Here is a 20,929-nt window from a genome sequence, read left to right on the forward strand (position 1 = left end):
AAAAAAAAAGTGAAGCTGGTCAGGCTTAAAGGTGTGCATGGCCCGGGCGGCCCAGCCTGGCCCGAAAGCTCGCCCGAAAAATAAGAGGGTTTGGGTAAAAATATAGGCCCAAAAAATAAACTTGGACAAAAAACGAGGCCCGTTTAAAAAACGGGCCGGGCCCCGAGTAAGATTTTTTTGGCCCGGGCCTAGCCCGATTTTAATATTAAATTATTTTTAAAATTTGTTTATTTTTAATTTTAAGCAACTTTAGTACTTTGACTTTACTCTTTTGTTGTTTTTAATGTTATTTTGATATTGTAAAACTTTTGTTATTAATATAATTTGGTTCTTAATTTAGTTCTAATTTGTTTTAATTTTTCAATTTTAATATAATTACTTTTTATTATATTTTTAATTTATGTATTATTTTAAGAATTATTTTAGTCTCATTTTTTTTGTTTTTGTTTTAATATTTGTTTTATGTTTTTAAATGTATTTGATTTATTATATTTTAAAATTTTTATTTAATAAAAAAGCAAAAAAATTAATATGGTCGGGCCGGGCTCGGGCCTACTATTTTTTCCCCGAGTCGGGCTTGGATAAATTTTTAGACCCATATTTCGGGCCGGGCTAGGCCCGAGCCTTGAAAACGGGCAGAAATTTTTTTATGGGCCTGACCCGAACTCGGCCCTGCTCGGCCCATGCACACCTTTAGTCAGGCTTTGGGAAAATGGCAGATGGGCTTTAAGAGGAAAATAATGTGGGTTTAGGCTTTGGGAGGAAATGAGTATTGTAAAAGGATTTGGGCTTGGGGAATATAAATTTAAAAATTAAAATTATATAGTTTGTATTTTATTTATTCAAATTCGAAAATTTAACTCGACTTGAACTCGAAATTCGAAAAAAATTCGATTTGATTCAATTAACTCGATTAACAAATTCGAAATCTAAATTTTTTTCTGAATTTTTTAAGTCAAATCGAATTTTGCTTACCTTTAACTATTGCGATACCTAGGGTTGGATATCGCGATATTCCCTGTTTTTAGACCTTGTAAATTCCCATTTTGTCTGAGGTATTGTAATAATGAGGATTGGTTATCGTGATACCACTATGTAAAACCAAAATTTTTAACTTTTAAAATTCTAGAGGTATGTGATACCAGAGGTCCGATATTGCGATACCCAAAATATCTTTAGCCCTCAATTGAAGTTATTCAAGAAATTGTGATACCCCCCTTGGATATCACGACTTCACTAAACAAACCCCAAAATACTTATAAAATTATCAAATTTTCTCTCAACTCTAAAAAATCCAACCTATCAAGTTCAAAATTAAACCAATATAAATTAAAATTCTAATCTAAATGTAAAAAAAAAGTGGATTCCATGCTTAATAATCCAAATATTTACAAATTTTTTGTTCAATTGCTACATGCGGCAAGTTAAAAATTTCTCTCTGGGTGATATGTAACACCCCTATAGTGATGCTTGCACAAGGTTCCGAGCACCAACAAACGTCTCATTTTCTTCAGTTGTACAGGTTGATTCACTAATTGTCTCTTCACAATACCTCATTTCCTCACTTGGATGCCTCGCATCCTCGAACTTGAACTTGTAAACATACACCACTTCAAATATTTCACATTGTTAGTCGCATGATCGGACACTACCTGAACGGCTTGGCACTCTAGCTCACTATTAAAGGACACTTCCTTCACCTTAGGTTTGAGTTCTACACACTTGAAGTTCTCTACCTCCCCACATACTTCCATCGCCATCTCTCATTTAACCACATCTATGGTGACTTTAGAGGTAGATAGGAACGACTCCCCTAATAGAATTGGGATCTCTAAATCCTCATTAAAGTGAAGAACTATGAAGTCAATCGATAAAATGAATTGTCTAACTCTTACTAAAACATCATCCAAAACTCCCTTTGGGTGAACTAGAGACTTGTCTGCTGGTTGGAGAGTTACCGGAGTTTCCTTAAGGTCATCTAGACCTAACATATGGTAGATGGACAAAAACAGTAAGTTTATACTTGTTCCAAGATCGCAAAGTGCCTTGCCAAAATTAGCACCTCCAATCTCTATGAGATTGGTGAAATTACCAGAGTCCTTGAGTTTTGGTGGGACTCTTCTAGACACAACAACACTAAAATAGACATTAAGAGCAAATCACTTTTCCCTCTTAATATTTTTTCTCCTAAACATTACTTCTCTAAGAAACTTGACATATTTCAGCACTTTTTCTAAGACCTTAAACAATGGGAGGTTGATATTCAAAGCTTTAAACATCTTAAAGAAGTCTAGAAACTCTTCATTGTCTCACTTTTTCTTCTCTTCTAGTTTACTCGAAAAGGGTATGAGGGTCGAATTTGATTGTTGTATTAGAATGGTTCTATCCTTTGGTTCAGTTCATGTGGGCTCGCTCTTTGGTTCTTCCTTCTCTCCCACCCCATCTCCAACATTAAAAGTGTGGGTGCTCTTATTCTTCTTTCATATCCTTCTCCTACTAATTGGTCGGATAGGTTTCTTAACCACAACCCCGAATCTAAGGGTAATTGCCTTAGCATGTTCTTTTCCTTCATTCTTTGGGCATGACTCGGTATTACTAAAGATGCTAGAGGGTGCATGGTTTTGCAATAATTGCATGATTTGGTCTAATTGACCACAAATTTGACCCACGTCGGCTTGCAACACATGCAAGCCTTCCTCTACCTTATTTACCCAAATTGACATCAGAGGGTTCACTATTAAAAGCTGGTTTTCTTTTCGAATCTTGGGATGCCCTAAATGGTAATAGAGGTTGATAAGGTGCATTGGGTCTAAGAGGATTAAGATTTTGGGCTCCTTAATTGGAAGGACCTCCTTGGTTCCCTCCTTATCTAAGATTAGGATAGTCACGCTACCCCATATTATAGGTGTTGGAGTATGGGTTATATCCTCTATTTCCTCCATAGTTAACCTCCTTTTGGTTTCTCTCATTAAACTGATGTGGGCTTTTTTATTGGTCTAGTAACAAAATTAACCGTATAATATTTACACATTCTATCAATTTGGTCTTAAATATAAAAAGTTCAACAACTTTAACCTTCAATGTTTATAAAATTTGTTATTTTAGTTCTAATTCTAAAAAAAATCAATAAATTTGGCCCTCAATATTTACAAAATCTTTCAAACAAGTCCTAACTCTATTTTTTTTTGACAAAATTCATTTTTAATCCTTTATAATTCATCTACTAACCAATGCTATTGCAATAATTAAGAGAACATAAATCTAAGTATACTTAAACATATTTTTTAACTTAAAATTAAAAATATTTATAAAATAAAAGTAAACATTATAAAAACAGTAGCCATTGCAGGCAAAGAGCTGTTGTAACATTAAAGTTTGATGAATATCTTGCGACATGATTAAAATCTTAGATATTTTCATCTTGAAACAAGGTTAAAAAAACATCATTAACTTTGGTTTTATTTACTGATATTTATTTATAAACCCAAAGAAACTGCAAGTGACCGTATCAATAATACATACTGGTGATGAATATATATACCATTTAAAGGGAATCTCCTAAGAGAAAAAAACCATATCAGGGGGTCACTGAATCCATTAATCAATGAAGGGGAAGGAGACCCCATGCTCAGTAGATAAAATCAATTAATGCCCATTTAAAGGACCACTTGCCCCCATCCATCCCTTACCTCAATGTCTTTCCAATTTCTAATCCATACATTGTATTCTGCTCGTATTATTTTTCGTATTATAATCATCTCTATATTCGTTCATACGTCTTTATCATATTTGTTCATCGAAAATTATCTTATTTTTTTTAGTAAAAAAATCTCTTTGATCTCTCTTAATTTTAATATTAAATAAATTGATTGTTCTTTTTAAAAAATTAAAATAATTTAATTCCGATCAAATTTAAAAATAAACAACTAAAAATAATTAATACAAAATATGTAGAATGAATACAATAATTAATTATGATTACATTAATTTAAATTATTCTTCGAAATTGAGAGATAGTGAAAAAGTGTTTTCCCCTATTTTTTCCAGCCCACAGGATTTAACTATATTTTGCACATGGTTTCTCACAGGTTTTGAACTCTAATCTACTTTAGCCTGAAATTGGTTGCCCATTGGTTTTTTATTTTGGCAACTGACAAGCCAAAGCAACCCCTTTTTATTACATGAAAATTAACTGTTTGGATAGCTTTGGACAACCAATATCTCCATTTCCAATTGCTTAGGGTTTGCAGACAAGTTGTCAGGCTCTTCCCCTAATGACCAATTGGACTCAACCCGAATTTATTCATAACTCATTGGACTACTTGGTATTGAATGACTCAAATTAGTATTCATTATATAGATTGTAAATATACATCATTTTTTCCCCATTTTTTTCTCATTTTTAGAGGGAAATTTTTTTGAACTTGAACCCCCCCCCCCTTTTTTTTTCTTTATTATTTTTATTAATTTCAGTCTCACTTGATTTTTTTGGTTGTGAGTTAACAGTGTTTTCAAACGTTGTCCACGAATAAAATAATTGACCTACTTGAGAAAGAAAACAAACAACTTTATTAGATACTAAAGGGTCAAATGATTAAATCAAAATGGTGGCAAATTGATTTAACTAAACATTTTAAACACCACAAATTTAATGTGATTTTAGGTCTTCTCACCTAATGTTATTAGTATATCTTAAGCTTCTAATTTCTTTATTAGGGAAATCAAGATAAAATTAAAAAGAAACTAAGGGTTTAAATTGAATTATTAATTTTTAAAAGGGACTAAAAATTAATTTTTCCATTTAAATTGAGGGGCTAAAAATTAAATTGAATTATTAATCTAGAAAAAGATAATATACCATCTAGGAGTCCATGCTTCCTTTTCTTGTATGGCGCTGTAAAAGGTTTCCTATAAGAAACCTAACTGATGACAGTTTCTCGTGAAAATCATGTAAATATATATATTATCCATATCCTTATTTGACAATTTTAATTTCCTTTCTTAACTTAACATTGTCTCGTAAGGGCAATTCAGAATCAGTATTCTCAAACACACAGTAAAATGTCCAAAATTCCAACCCTAAACTCCTTAAATGTCATTTTAGATGTTACATATGACATTGTGAGAATCTAAAATACGTAGCCCCCTCCCCCATTGGATATTTCGTGCATGCATTACGGGCCTTACTTTACTTGGCCCCTCATTAATGCCGCCTGCTTTCTTGACTCTATAAATGCTTTTCTAAACTTCTTCAAAATCATCTCTTTTTCATTTTCTAAAACATTCAACCAAACAGCCCCCTTCACTGTTTTTTTTTTTTTTCTGCCAATGTTAATGGAGTGGTTTTCATGCATAACTGAGGTGCCATTTAGGTGTGGAGACTGGGTTTTTGCTGCAATGAAACATCTTCCAATTGGCTTCTTCATTAGTGTGTTCAAAAGAACCTTCTTTGCTGCTTCCACCTGCACTTTTGCATTAGGTATATATACAAATTATACATACACATATACATATATAGATATATATACATGTTTTCTTTGAGACTCAACGTTTGTTTGTTTGGTTTTTAAAGGAGGATCTATGGTGGGAACAGTAGTTGGAGCAATGAAAGGACAAACAACAGAAACTGGGTTTTTGAGAGGAGCTGGAATTGGTGCAGTTGCAGGTGCAATCACAGCCGTTCAGTTACTGGAATCATTGGTGGATGGGGAGTCATTATCAAAGGTATATACCTATATGGTAGGATTTTGCTAATTCAAGTTGGGATGAGAAATAAATTCCAGACCACTACCATATTCGTTTTTAACAATGCATTAAATATTATTTTTTTACAGGTAGCTTTATTAGTTAGCTTAGTAAATGGGAAGGTGTTCATTGAATGGGTGAGTCCAGCAGTGTTGAAAGCTTACCAATGGCAAGTAAGTATTAACTCAGTTGAACCAACATATAGAGAAATCTCAGACATTTATGATGTAAATGGAGCAAAAGGCTTGTCCAGACATTGCATTCAAAGGCTTCCACTACATCAGTTTCGTTCCAGTGATGACATCATCATCAAATCAATGGAGGAACCTTGTTGTTCAATTTGCTTACAGGTAAGAACAAATATTATAATGAAAAAAATAATTAGAAAACAGTAAAGGAGTGAAATGAGATGTTTGTGTTTGTGCTTTTTTTATAGGGTTTAAAGGAAGGAGAAATGGGCAGAAATCTGCCAAGATGTGGCCATAGCTTCCACTTGAACTGCATAGATGAATGGCTAAGCCGACAAGGGACTTGTCCCATGTGTAGAGAACATGTTCTTAATGATGCTTCTCACCAATTGTAAATCATCAAAATTTTGATTTACCACCAACAAGAAAATATGGTGAATTTTTTTTTTTTTTGGAAATGAAACTGGATGTGGGAGATGATGCAAAGAAAGAAAAAAAGAACAGTTGTATTTATAGATCATTGAATTTGAAACCTTTGATTTGAGCATTGATTGATTTCACTTGTAAAATATTGTACAACTATTCATTTCAAAACAGAAAATATTAGACAAACCTTATAAAGTAACTATAAGAGAATCATTTTAACAAAGTATTAAAAATTTTAAATTAAATTTTTATGTTTGGGTAAACAATAATTTTAAACTTTTAAGAAATTTCAAACGACTAACTCAAATTTTTATTCAAATTTCATCTCTTGTTTTTCAAAATTCATTTTATTTTATTATATAATGCTAAATTTTAGTTATTAAGCGTTTACATCTTTTTCAATTTAGCCTTTATTCTTTTTATTTTGAATAATTTTTTAATAAAAATATTGATTAAAACATTAATTTTTAGTGATGTTGACATGGCAACTTGCGTGGTAGTCCACAAATAACTCATATTGATGATGTGACACTATTTGTCTTACATATTATGTCAATAATAACAAATTTATAAAATTATTTTAAAAAATTCAAAATTCAACATAAAATTTCAAAAGAAAAAATAGCATCGAGTACAACTAAATTACCATACAAGCAAAAACATTTTAAAAGTTTAACATAATTATTTTTATATTTTTATTTTTATGAATAAATCGATTTGTTATAGAGAAATAAACACACGATATCTATTGATGCAGTTCAGATTCACCAGTCCTACTCTACATAACTTCACTTAGTGAATGATTTTATTCAACAATTGTTCAAATCACTTATTGGCTTAAACTCGATCTACCCTTACACGATGGACAATTACAATACAATAATGAACCCAATTGTTACAATCACTCACCTCAAATAACCTCACATACAAATTATCATAAAGGCTAAATGATAAATTTGGCCACTGAGGTTTGTATGTTTTGTCAAAATGGTCCTGATTGTATTTTTGAACTTTTTTTAGCCATCAACTTTTATTCTTTTTTACGATCTGCTTTTTCTAACATATTTAATGAATAAATTTAAGATTTTAATTTTTTTTTCTTTCAAAAGGTTTCAATCTTTCATACGTTTATTTATTGAGTTAACTTTTTTAGATGATTACATTTATTTTCTTTAAATTAAGAATTGTTTTTTTAATTTAATGTATTATTTATTTTATTATTTTCCACATATAATTATCTTATTGGGTTATCTACGTAATAATTTACATCTCATTAAAAATATTATATATATGAAATTTCACATCATCCCGTTAATTTTTTAATAGTACTTTCATTAAATCTATTAGAAAAAGCAAATTGAAAAAAGAAGAAAGGTGCCAAAAAGGCTTAAAAGTACAATTAAGACCATTTTAACAAAACATGCAAACGTTAATGATTAAATTTATCATTAAACCAATCATAAAACTCTCCAAATAATTCTTACAAAAGTGTCAGATAAAAAACAAAAAATAACAGAATAAAGCAAAGTGTTTAACTTAGACACTCTAAAACCACATATAAGTAATGCCAATCAACTACCTATTTATAAGTTTCTTTTAAATGATCATTCATTTGGCCTTTAGATAAGATTTATTAACTTAAAACTGAATTTAACTTTTAAAATATCTTGAATATTTATCTCATAAATTTTATAAGATTATCGTTCTTTCCTTATTTAATCTTTGAAAATCAAGCAACAACATTAAGAATAGATTAAAATATGATTTTAAAATTATTTGTTGATTAAGGTCCTCTTTAAATGGGCGGTGATTATGGTGCAATAAAATATTTTATCTCACAATTATAATAACTAATTTTATCATACTGTTATTTTTAATTTTACTGAAGTAAATGTACCATCTATCCAAATCTACTTTCCACTTAAAATGTTGAAATCAGATGTAAAAAAAATTGAAATTCACATAAATCAACCAGTATAATAATTAATCTTGAGAATTTAACCTGAAAATGATGAATTTTTGATAAAAAATTGTTGACCCACATCACTTTTTGACGAAATAAACCAGTTGTCTAAAATGTGATGATAAAATAAAAGTAAAAAGAAACTAAATCCATGTAAACCGATAAGTATAACCATTATTAAAAAGAAACTAAATCCATGTAAACCGATAAGTATAACCATTATCCTGACAATTTTAATCAAAAAAATGATCTACAAAATCCACACCAAGCTCAAACTTTAACAATCATTGGGTGGAAAATCATCAATTTGGGCTTCACCAACAAAAGGGATAATCTACTTTACACCATTTTTCCTACTGTTTTTTCAGTTCAGTTCACCTGCATACACAGCACAACTGCAAAATAAGGCCTAGAGGTTGATTTTTATTTTTAATTAGACCTTTACCTTTAGGCCGGTTTTAAAATTAATCAGGGATATAGGTTGATTTAACTAGAAACTGCGTCTAACTGTTAACAGTCAGATTCCAACGGCTTTTTGAACGCTATCGTCAATGGTAAAAAAAATTAAATACACCCAACGATAACTTTTTTCTTTACACTATAAAAACCTCTCAAATTAATTTTTTCATTCACATCCTTCTCTCAACTCTCTCAATTATCTCATTCAGCTGTTAACTTTTTAATATTTTGATATTTTTATTTAAAAATGTTGTTTTTTTAAATTATCTCATTCTTATTCGTTTAAATCGATTTATCACGAATGGTCATCTCCCTAATCCGATTTGACAACAAGCATATTTCTACCACCCAATTAGCAATGGTCAGATCGAAATTTAAATTTTGTTAATTTCAATAATGTTAAATTTAATTTTTTTATTGTGTAAATAGGCTGATAATCGTATTCTAGAGGGCTTTATCCATAATATAGGAAAGCCTACTATTCTTGAAATTTGTGGCCACTTGCAACCGTTTCGATTCTTACATGCATCTCGCATGTCTTGGGGCTGCAAACTCGATTTGCAACTAATCAGCGTGTTGGTGGAAAGATGGAGGCCCTAAACACACACTTTCCACCTTTCACGCCACAAGCGTAGAATCACACTCGAAGGTGTAGCGCTACAACTCAGTTTGATAGTGGATGAGCTAGTCATCATGGGATTAGCAATCGTTCCGGGCAAAAAGAGCCTCTGCCAATCACTATTGGGGAAGATCTTGGAAAAGTTTGAAAGTGGTCGAACATCGATGAACTAGTTGAAGGATAATTTCAACAAGCTCTATAAAGACCCTGAAAACTGAACGGAGAAGGTCATACAACAATACGCCCGAGCATACATCATGAGGTTAATCGGGGGCATTTTAATGCCCCAAAAAATCTCAAAATTTGGTACACGTAAGGTAGCTATTACATCTAGTGGACTGCAATGTATCTATGAAACTAAGTTGGGGATTTGCCATATTGTCTACATTATACCGGGAGATGTGTCAGGCCACGCTACTGAGTGCGACGTTGATCGATGGTTGTCTACTCCTACTACAGTCGTAAGCCTGGTGGCGACTACCATTTCTACATCCCAAGATGACCGACCCATATATGTTTCCCTTGGTGACGAGGTAAACATAGCAAATACGTAGTTGTACAATAATTTTTATTATTATACGTTTCGACTAACATATCACTTGTACAGGTGAAACCATGGATCGAGCTACGTGGGACTGCCTGAGGATCCAGAAGATATTAAACTGTTGTTAGATCAACGCTCAGAAGTCGAGGTTAGATACCTATTCTTTTGAACCTATATTAATTACGTATTGATTCGTAAAAAAATTCATAAATAACGATATTTACAATTTTACTTTTTAGTTTGAATAAATGTCGTACGCCGACACCAATGTCATATCTTACATCCCGTTAAAAGTGTTGGGCAATCGGTAGATGTGGAATGCGAAGGTGTCGTTGATAGTGTACGCAACGGTGGAAATACACGAAACAAATCGGGTGTTGCGGTAATTCGGATGGAGGCAACGAATTCCGCCACCATTACAAGACCTGAAGGAGGTGTACAAGATAGACATGAAGGGAAAGGACAACATCGACTGGGCAGTGCGGCACAAGAAGCACATCAAGGCGTGGGATCATAGGATGCAATTCATACCCATTCACAAATAATTTTTCTCAACAGACACGACGACAGTTGATGATTGCTTGGCATGGTTTAGAGCTGTCGGCAAGCCATATCTTCTATCACTAGTGGAGAGGAGTTGGCAAATTTGGGCGAAGAGGTCACGTTGATTGCCATAGCAAACTTGGAGACGATGCGGTCACACAACAGGTTCGTCATCCGCTTCCGCAAGAGATGAGCCGCCTATGGCTGTGCAATATTTGGATCACTTTGCTCTAGGTATTCTCATTCAATTAAATAACCATATGTTTTATTCATAAGCACCACCACATTACGTACCACCATCACACGTGGCCGGTTCTTTTGTTCCCACAGGTACATATTTCACTCTTTTGATTTCCCCCGCATACTATACCCCTGCGCAGATGTCGATGCCAAACCCCGTGTCAAAATAGACACCGACATACCCACTGCCACTGATGCAAATACCAATACAGCAGTCGATGGCGATGTCGATGCCCGGTATCATTTCGATGTACCCAAAATTTGGGGTATCTTATGGTTTTACCCCTATAGTGACCTAAACATCGTACACATCACTATTTTACAAAGGTGGCTCATCGTTGCAATCGGTAGACGAGGGAGTGTCGGATACACGATGATAAGCGAGGACAACGCATCAACCGACCATGGAGGAAGATGATAACGGTTGTTATAGGCCAATTTTGACCTCATATACATAAAACCCACACCCAATTTAAACCCATTTAACCCATTACATCAAAACCCAATACAAAGACCCACAAACCAAAACCCAATATCCATTTACCAACCTAATACCCAAATACCTAGTCAACCCAAGAAACAACCCAAGAACCCAAAATAAAAAAACCTAACCCTAGCACTGACAGCCGCAACCACCCCCTGGCGCCACCTGCTCCACTGGTCACCCCCACCAGCCATACCCTGCAAAAATGAAGCAAACACGCAAGACAGAAGCAAGAAATAGCAAAATAATAATAAAAGCATGTAAAAGTGGCTATAAAAGCCAAGCCAAATATTGTAAACGATTTTGGCAGTTGTAATACATATACTATATTCTCAAACACAAAAACAGTGACTAGAGTAATACCAAATCAGAAGCACAATACCAAATCAGAGGATCTAAGTACCAAAAAATCAAGATTGAAAGCCTAAGGTGATTCATTTTTTTGACCGAATCGCTTATTTTTTTATTCCTTTTTTATTTGCAAATTTATACCTAAATATATATATTATTAAGCAAAAAAAAGAAACTAAAAAAAAAACTAAAAAAGTACCTTTTTTCTAATTTTCGACCACCGTGTACGTTGGCCGGCAGTGGCGGCGACGGCGGCCTTCCTGGCCGGAGCTAGGGCTTAGTTCAGAGAGAATTCTCTCTTCTCTCTCTTCTTTTTTTCCCCTCATGCTAATAAATTTTTTTTTTTCAAAAAATGACTTTTATAGCCCTCTAAAACGACGTCGTTTTGGGGTTGGCCATTAACACACAAAATGACGTCGTTTTGAGCATACCCGATCCGTCCGACCCGAACCCGCCTCAGGATCGGCGTGTTTTTGCTTAATGGTCTATTTACGCATTAGGCCCTTCCACTTTTTTCTATGTTCTGCAATCAAGTTTCTATTTACTTTAATTTGGCCCCGAAATTCGTTATGCTCTACAATTTGGTCCCCCGTGTTGAGCTGCGTTTTGAGGGGAAGGAATAATTTCTGTTTCGGTCCTTCCAGGTTACGCGCATGTTGCATTTTGATCCTTTTCCCTTTATTTCTTTTTAAATTTGCCCCAAAACTTTGTTTTTAGTTCAATTTTAGTCCTTTTTTTTGTTTATTTTTGTTTCTTTATTAAATATTAATATTATTATTATTTCTAATATTATTTATATTATTACTATTATTATTATTAGTGTATATTATTATTATATATGTATATATATATATGTTTATATATAGTATTATTTTTAATTATTTTATTTTGATATTATTATTATATTATATTTGCTTTTTGTATTTTATTATTGTTGCTAGTATTATTATCATTATCATCATTATTAACATATATATATACATGTGTTGTAACGCCTGTGCCGAGACCATTGCGGAGTCGAACACGAGGTGTTAACAGACTTATTTCGTTTATTTACAGTTCATTTTAAAATTTCGGACAAAAGTTGGTTAATCGCATCACAGTCATTTTAAAATCATATCTCGAGTTCCAAAACTCAAAACTGATTCCGTAAATTTTCCTGGAACTAGACTTATATATCCATCTTTTTTCTAGAATTTTGGTCGGGCCAATTAGTACAGTTTATTAGTTAAAGTCTCCCCTATTCTGAGGTTCGACTACTCGACCTTCATGCATTACGACTTAGATATCTCCCTGTACAGGGCTTCAATACTTATGCCGTTTGTTTCTAAAGAAACTAGACTCGAAAAGGAATCTGTACATATAGGCCATGACTTCAAATTATCTCTGGTTAATTTATAGTGAATTTCCAAAGTCAGAATAGGGGATCCAGAAATCGCTCTGGCCCTGTTTCACGAAAACTTAAACATCTCATAAAATATGGCTCATATGATCGTTTCGTTACTTTAATATGAAAATAGATTCATCAAGGTTCGATTACATAATTTATTCACTATTTAATTCCATTCTTACTATTTTAGTGATTTTTCAAACATACTACACTCTCTGCTGTCAAGCATCTATTTTAAGGCAAATTTCACCTATTTCATAGTTTCCATGTCACTTAATAACCATACCATAAGACCATGATGTTATACTTCAAAATATACGAGCCATTTTGCATGGCTATACGAATATACATTACAAATGGGTACTCAATTGACAACAAGGGTCAGCCCTATACATGCCATTTTCAAACCGAACTAAAAGAGTACCAAAAGTGGTTTAGATAGTGTGGACGACTTGACTTTGACACTCCCGAGTCCGATGGTGACGAACCAAAATCTATAAAACAGAGAATCAAAGAAACAGAATAAGCATTTAATGCTTAGTAAGTCTTAAGCAAAACAACACTCTATATATTAACATAACTTTGAATATCTATCAACTCAAATATCCAACTTAATTCCATGCGTTCGTAATATTATACAAATACAATTTAATAACTTCCATTAATGTGTATATATATATATATATATATATATAATACACATCATGCCTTTATATTAAACACTTTCATTTCGGCCGAATATATTCATGTACATTATCAATAACTTTCAATTTCAAAGTTATAAACTCTTGCATCACAAGTTATTTAATTACATTCCTACCATCGCCGAATTTACTTGTATAAAATATAACCATAATTCAATTAATCACATGCTCATAAACGTTTAAGACTTAATTCCGCAAATGTTACAATTTTTCTTTTCATCTCATGAAATTTGCACTATAATCTCAATAACTAATTTACAGTATAACACAAACATAAACTTGCTAAAACATACCTGTTCCCTTTAGCTTATTGTTCATATTCATAAAACATTTCAGCATCAAAACTCTTTAACGTCAATTCCTTATAACTCACCGCTTTAAGCTGTTAAGTATCAATCAATTCATAACAGACACACGACCCTCTTGGCCTGTAGTTTGAATTAATAATTTTAACATTTCAAAATAAACAGATTTTATCAATGACGTTATACTTTTACTCAATCATATACTATTATCGAATGTTCAATCCCCAACTTTACATCACATAAATGTTTACCTATGTAATCATTTATACCATCTCATTATATCATCACATAAATGTTTACCTAGGGGCGAATACAAAGAAATAGTAAACGTTCAATGTCATCTTTAGTTTAATTTTATATAACATCCCATTAACTGAATTTGCACATATATAACTAAGACCGCATGTTCATGTGGCCAAAATTAACATATTAAATTTTAACTTCTAAAGCCAAATAGTTATTAAATCTAGTTCACATACATTCAAGTATATAAATTCATGTAATACCATATATTTTCACATACATAAATTAGCTAGATAACCTAATACACATTATCACATATGCATACAATTAAGACTCATTCAGTACTATTCACAAGACCCAATATACTTAACTAGTTCACATAATAATCTTTACATTGAGTAAATATCAAACTGGTTCTTACCTGCCATTCAGCTATATACATGCTAACTATATTACTTTCAATTTATACTTACCATTCGGCCATACAAACATATCTCGATCTTACTTTCATTTCATAGTAGCCAAATTAAACATTAACGATGTACTTTAATCCCATTGAGTTAACTTGACCGAGTACTCAAAGTCAATTATACCATCATATAATTACTTACATATGTGGCCAAGTATATACAATTCACCATATATATATACATATATTTATACGATATATCCTTACATGAAATTCAATCCTTTAATTAAATGAAACACTTCATATGACTGAATATGCAATTTCTATTCAATTCCCCACAAAAACAAATATATCAACTCAATATAGGCTTATATGTTTCACCAATTCAATATAACTTACCTTCAATTGGATATACCAAATCAATATCATTTAAATCATAGCCATCATTCAATCATAAATTACATACAAAAATTCTCATAACTATTCACATGCGTACCTTATTACAAATTAATAACAATTTAACTCATACTTGGCTTTACACTCATTTTAACTTGTTCAATAACACATCAATTCTTAGTCACTAAAAATCATACCAGCATGTAGCCTGCTAGAATTATAACTCGAATCATATCACCGCAATATGCTGCTAGGCTTTTAGCCCGATGTTACAATCATTCACTACTTAGCTCATTGCTAAGATTACACATAGTATGAGTCGTAACACAACTACTTTGATACACATCAATTTCATCAATCCTTTTATTTAAAAATACCTTGACACCTTGTCTCAATGTCTATTTCAATTCAAAAGTATAACTACATTCGCTCAATTTATTTATTCAAACACACATGCAGCATATTATATTTCTATGTCTATTTCGGATTAATAATTTAGCCACATTCGGCTCTAATCATTTCTCCAAACATATATCCATCACATTATATTTATACATCTATATAATCAAGCATTTTACCTTACTATGTTTATTCAAATTCTAAGCATACCGAATTGAATTTAAATTACTTAAGAACTTACCTCGACAACTTCGTACAATAGTGTCGATTACTCGGCTAACTTCGCCTTTCCCGATCCAAATCTCGATTCTTTGGGTCTTGAGCTTAAATTAAAGTAAAGCAACTATTTAATCGATCAATTGATCCACTTAACATTACCCTATAGATTATATATATATATATAAAATAACACAACTTAAAATTAATTCGCATAACAGATCCCTTTATAAAATTCGGACATTAACAATTAAGCCTTAACATCCTTAACATGTAATTATCAACATTTTATCTATTTCACTTCATCCGAATATTCCTTAGTATTTTCAAGTCCTTACAAATTAATCTAAGTTCATGCAAAATAACAAGAACTAAATTTGTCAAAGATACTCTCAACCGAATGCCATCTCTTCACATACAAGTCCCTCCAACCCAATATTTTACCACTTAGTCACTTATAATTATAGATTCATAAATTTCTCTCCTTAATTAAGACAAACAACCAAATTTGATTCAATTTTCTCTATGACCGAATGCACATACCTCAACCGAAATCAAAATTTCAATATGGGCTTTAAGACTAATTAAACAAGGATCACACATCTATTAAAATTAACAAAACTACATGAAATTTACCTTAAATTTTTAGCTTGCTATATTGCCAAATCCTCAAAGCATATTTCTTCTTTCTTTCTCAAACATTCGGCAAGAACAAGGCAAGGATGTATGGCTTTCCTTTTCTTTTTTTTTCTAATACTTATTTCCTATTATAAAACCATGTAGTCATTATAATATTAATACAAAATGCATATATTTTGTATCCCATACCATCATGGCCGGCGTACCAATGTTACACTTTCAATCAGAAAGATATACTCCGACCATAGAAGAGTATGCTGCCTTACTTTGTGTTGACAACGTACACTTCAACAAGATATGTGTAAAAGAGCCCAAACCAATGACTTTCAAGAAAAAACTAGTGAGGTTGACGGGAATGACCGATATATGGGCTGAAACACAGATAAAGAAAAAGAATGAAGTCAGTTGTGTTCCGTGGTTTTCTCTACGAGACTTAGTTCAAAACCATCCAGATATTGCAAAGAGAGTGGATCTGTTTGCTTTGGCCATTTACGGATCAATTGTCTTCCCAAAAGTTCTCGGGCATATAGAAGTTGCGGTAGTGGATTTCTTTTTGAAAGATTGAAGCAAGGGATCAACCCTGTCCCGACTATCTTGGCCGAGACTTTTAGATCTCTAAGTTGTTGTAGGAGGAAAGAGGAAGGACGTTTTATCGAATGCGCGCAGTTACTTAATGTCTGGATTCTAAGCCATTTCTAGAAAGTGGAGCACACACCTTTCCACATGTTTTCAAAAACATTCGCCCCATTAAAAGCTTACCTTTAGAAGGATTGGCCAAAGGATGTCACCAAACAGCATTGGGTTTCAGTTTTTCAGAACCTTCGCACCGAAGATATAACCTGGAGAGCGCTATGGATCCGTCCTTCAGTTTTATTATACAAATGTGGAAGCCAAGATTGGGTGCCTTTACTAGGATTATGGGGAGGAATTGGATACGCTCCGTTAATGGTACAAAGAAAGTTTGCTTCACGACAGTTCATACCCGCTACCAAAGGATTAGCACAATCAGAGTTCGCCTTTACGGGTGAAGGCTATATAAAAAGAGTTCGAGATACTGCAAAATCTTGGAAGAAAATTCACCTAATGGAGTTAGCCCTTTATGCTGATACTATCACTCAAGATTATGACATATGGAGAAAACGACGAGTGAATAGTAAACAAATCTCACCGACGAGTTACACTTTCCAGACTCTTTTCTCAGAAAAAATGCCATCCGAGCTGGAAGTAGCAAGACATGAATTCGAACGTGAAAAGGCCAAGCTGTTACGGGATATTAGTTCTCTTCAAGAGGAAAACTACTAGCTGAAGATCGAGGTTTAAATTGAAGAATCCAAAATCATGAAAGCTCAAAAAGAAGCTGAGATCGTGAGAAATGACTTAAGAGACCTTCATTTGGAAAATAAGAAATTAAAAAACACTATAAAAAATAGTGGTTTGGGCAAATCGTTAGCAGAATGAAAGGAAGAAATTAGCAATATCAAAGGTGGGATGGAATTCTGGAGAGGGAAAGCGAAGAAAGAAGAGGAAAAAGCTGCGCGTGCTATGATAAAGTTAAAAAAGAAGAATCTTGAATATGACACCGTGTCTGTAGAACTAATGACTAGTCAGTCTAAACATCAAGAGCTAAGAAGGAAAGTATGAGATTTAGAAAATACACTGCAAGCTCAACAGCAACAGTTGGATAATCTCTTAAAAGCCCTGGAAGAAAAGAATAGTTAGTACAACAGAAACACTCATGCCTACGAAAGAGCTCTCTAAGAAAAGGAAATGCAACTCGGCTTTTTTATCAATGAAATTCGCAAGGCGGCTATGCAAGTTGTGTAATTATCAGATGAAGCCGAATCTCTCAGTTGCCAATTCTCTCCGAGTCAAACATCAAGCATATCAGAATTCTTAGAACAAGTGAAGAAACAAGGTAATGTGGCTAGAAAATTTGTGTAACTGTTGAATCAAAGATAGCGAAACATTTTGTAATAGACTCTTTTGATTAATGAAATGTCTAAGTAGGGGCTATCTTGAAATCAACACCAAATTCTTGCACATTCATTCACGACTAACATTCATTTTTCATTCTTCCATTCATCCGTTCATTGCATGTACATATCGCCATAATCATTCACGGAGGCTAAAACCATATAATCCGCAGTTGCGACACTACAAGTCTGGAATCACGCCATTCTTATAGGACGCGCCGAAAAGCTAGAATTATGGAAGCCTAGTTCAATAAGAGAATTGAAAGGATGGAAAATACCCAAAGAGAATTACAAGAGCAGTTGACCAAGTCACAACAGGAAGCAAGAGATCTGATATTAAGATCTCGAGAGGAATCGCTCGAGCAAAGATATCAGATGGCCAAAATGATGAAGATGATGACAGCTTTGGTCAAAGGAAAGGGACCTATGTAGAGCCCTGACATTATGGAGCCTCAGTCGAGAGTTAATCATGATCAGGTTCCGCTCTATCCCCCAAGATTCAGTCCACCTCACACCCATGCAACGCAAAGAGGATATCCTCAATGGAACCTGCAAGCCTCAAACAACGACTTGTACCACCTGCTCATCTAGGGCAAGGTATATTCGTATCAAACCTAGGAGCTAATCCTGCTGATCCCAGTGTTTCAGATTTGGATGATCCGGTAGAAATAGGCAGGTTGAAAATGGATGATCATGATGCCCAGGATAAGTATAAGAGCTTGGAAGAAAGGCTCAAGGCGATAGAAGGTGCTGAAACCTTCTCTGCACTAAGTGCCAAAGAGCTCAGTTTGGTGCCTGATTTGGTTCTGCCTCCAAAATTTAAAGTGCCAAATTTTGAAAAATATGATGGAACGAAATGTCTAAAGGCGCATCTTATCATGTTTTTTCGGAAGATAACTGGTTACGTGAATGAAGATAAATTGCTAATACACTGTTTCCAAGACAGCTTGGTCGGATTGACCTTTCGATGGTATAATCAACTTAGTAGAGAAAGGATCCGATCATGGAAAGACTTGGCGTCAGTATTTTGTGAACAATACAAGCATGTATCTGACATGGTGCCTGATCGACTAACTCTGCAGATGATTGAAAAGAAGCCAACGGAGACTTTTAGGTAATACGCGCAAAGATGGATGGATATCTCGGCCTAAGTAGAACCCCCATTAACTAAAATCGAAATAACGGTCCTCTTCATCAATACTTTGAAAGCACTGTTTTATGATAAGTTGGTAGGAAGCGCCATGAAAGACTTCGTAGATATTGTAATATTCGGGGAACTTATAGAGAATGCCATCAAGATTGGAAGGATGGATGGCCCTGAAAGCTCGAAAAGAGCAGCACCCATAAAGAAAAAAGAGGCAAAAACCCATATGGTAGGAACTGAGAGCCGCTACACTTTTAATCCTTACCCAACCCAGCCACGACCTCGATATCACCCGCCTCCAAACTTCTATTATCCTCCCTAAAACCCTTACCTCCTCCTTACCCCGTCTACGCCACAGATAACCAAAGACCATTTGCCATGCTCCCACTAAATAACATGCCTACTCAAAACCAACCCAAAAATGAACAAAGACCGGTAAAACCCAATTCTGAAAAACCTCAATTCACCCCTATCCTCGTGTCATACGGAGAGCTGTACCCAAAACTGTTGGAAAAACAATTAATATCCCCACATTATATGGCACCCCTGAAGAATGCCAGTTGCATGTACCACGTCGGAAACCAGGGGCATTCTACAGAAAATTGTCTGGCTTTTAAAAGGGGGTTCAAGGTCTTATTGATGCAGACATTTTATAATTTGATGGTGCTAGCAATATGGTTAGAAATTCACTCCCTAACCACAATGAAAAGAATGTGAGCGCAGTGATAAAAGAAGACAGGTGGCGAGCCAAAAGTTATGTTTCGGAAATAAAGACACATTTGCAGAAAGTTTAGGAGATAATGGTTAAAAAGGGGCCGTTTTGTCATCCCAACAAAATTTCAAAGAAAAAAGTTATGTTTTTGTGATTTCCATGGTATCGAAGGGCATGACATTCAGTCTGGTGAAGGATTCAGAAAATTACTTCAATACATGATGGACAACAAGGAAATCGGGATCTTTAACAAAGTGGAGGAGGCCGATGAAGAAGAAGTATGCGCTTCTGATAGTAAATCATCAAGTTTCCCTTATAGCACCGATCGACCATTGGTGATTTATTACGATGCAAAAAAGGAACAAGTGAAACCAAAGATGATAATTGAACTACCATCTCATTTTCCTTACAAAGACAACAAGGCGGTGTCGTGAAAATACGATGTCAACATTAACGTACCTGAAGGTGAAAAATTCAAAGCTACGACTGGAAATGTTGGTGAAGTAGGACACTTTACCCACAGGGGGAGATGTTATTCTAAAATGGTTGAACCAATAAAGAAAACTGGTCACTCGAACCAGAAAGGAAAAGCACCAATACATGAGGCCGAAGTCGAGCTTGAAACTCGGTTTGAACTAGGAGTTAAAAAGCCTGTGGATGAGGAAGAGGTACATGAATTCTTAAAGTTCATCAGTCATAGTGAATATAATGTCGTGGAATAATTGAGCAAACAGCCAGCACAAATCTCGGTATTATCCCTGCTGTTGAACTCAGAACCACATCGGAATGCTTTGCTGAAGGTGTTAAATCAAGCTTATGTGGCAAGCAACATATCTG

General features: G+C 33.9%; 1 protein-coding gene across 1 annotated transcript; it reads left to right on the forward strand.

The window, feature by feature from the left end:
• The first annotated feature begins 5,235 nt into the window (after positions 1-5,235).
• On the forward strand, positions 5,236-6,534 carry LOC108482190 (NEP1-interacting protein-like 1). The gene is made up of 4 exons (XM_017785307.2): positions 5,236-5,479; positions 5,573-5,724; positions 5,835-6,095; positions 6,182-6,534. Exons 1-4 carry the CDS (start codon positions 5,329-5,331, stop codon positions 6,326-6,328), a joined length of 711 nt encoding a protein of 236 aa, XP_017640796.1. The 5' UTR covers positions 5,236-5,328; the 3' UTR covers positions 6,329-6,534.
• The last annotated feature ends 14,395 nt before the right edge of the window (positions 6,535-20,929 follow it).

The sequence above is a fragment of the Gossypium arboreum genome, chromosome 1 (genome assembly GCF_025698485.1).
Source record: "Gossypium arboreum isolate Shixiya-1 chromosome 1, ASM2569848v2, whole genome shotgun sequence".
NCBI lineage: Eukaryota > Viridiplantae > Streptophyta > Magnoliopsida > Malvales > Malvaceae > Gossypium > Gossypium arboreum.

Excerpts from the sequence above, each read along its gene's own strand:
- LOC108482190 (XM_017785307.2), top strand. The coding sequence starts at position 5,329 with ATGTTAATGGAGTGGTTTTCATGCATAACTGAGGTGCCATTTAGGTGT. Across the intron at positions 5,725-5,834 it reads ATGGGGAGTCATTATCAAAG|GTAGCTTTATTAGTTAGCTT; the intron begins GTATATACCTAT and ends ATTTTTTTACAG. Across the intron at positions 6,096-6,181 it reads GTTGTTCAATTTGCTTACAG|GGTTTAAAGGAAGGAGAAAT; the intron begins GTAAGAACAAAT and ends CTTTTTTTATAG.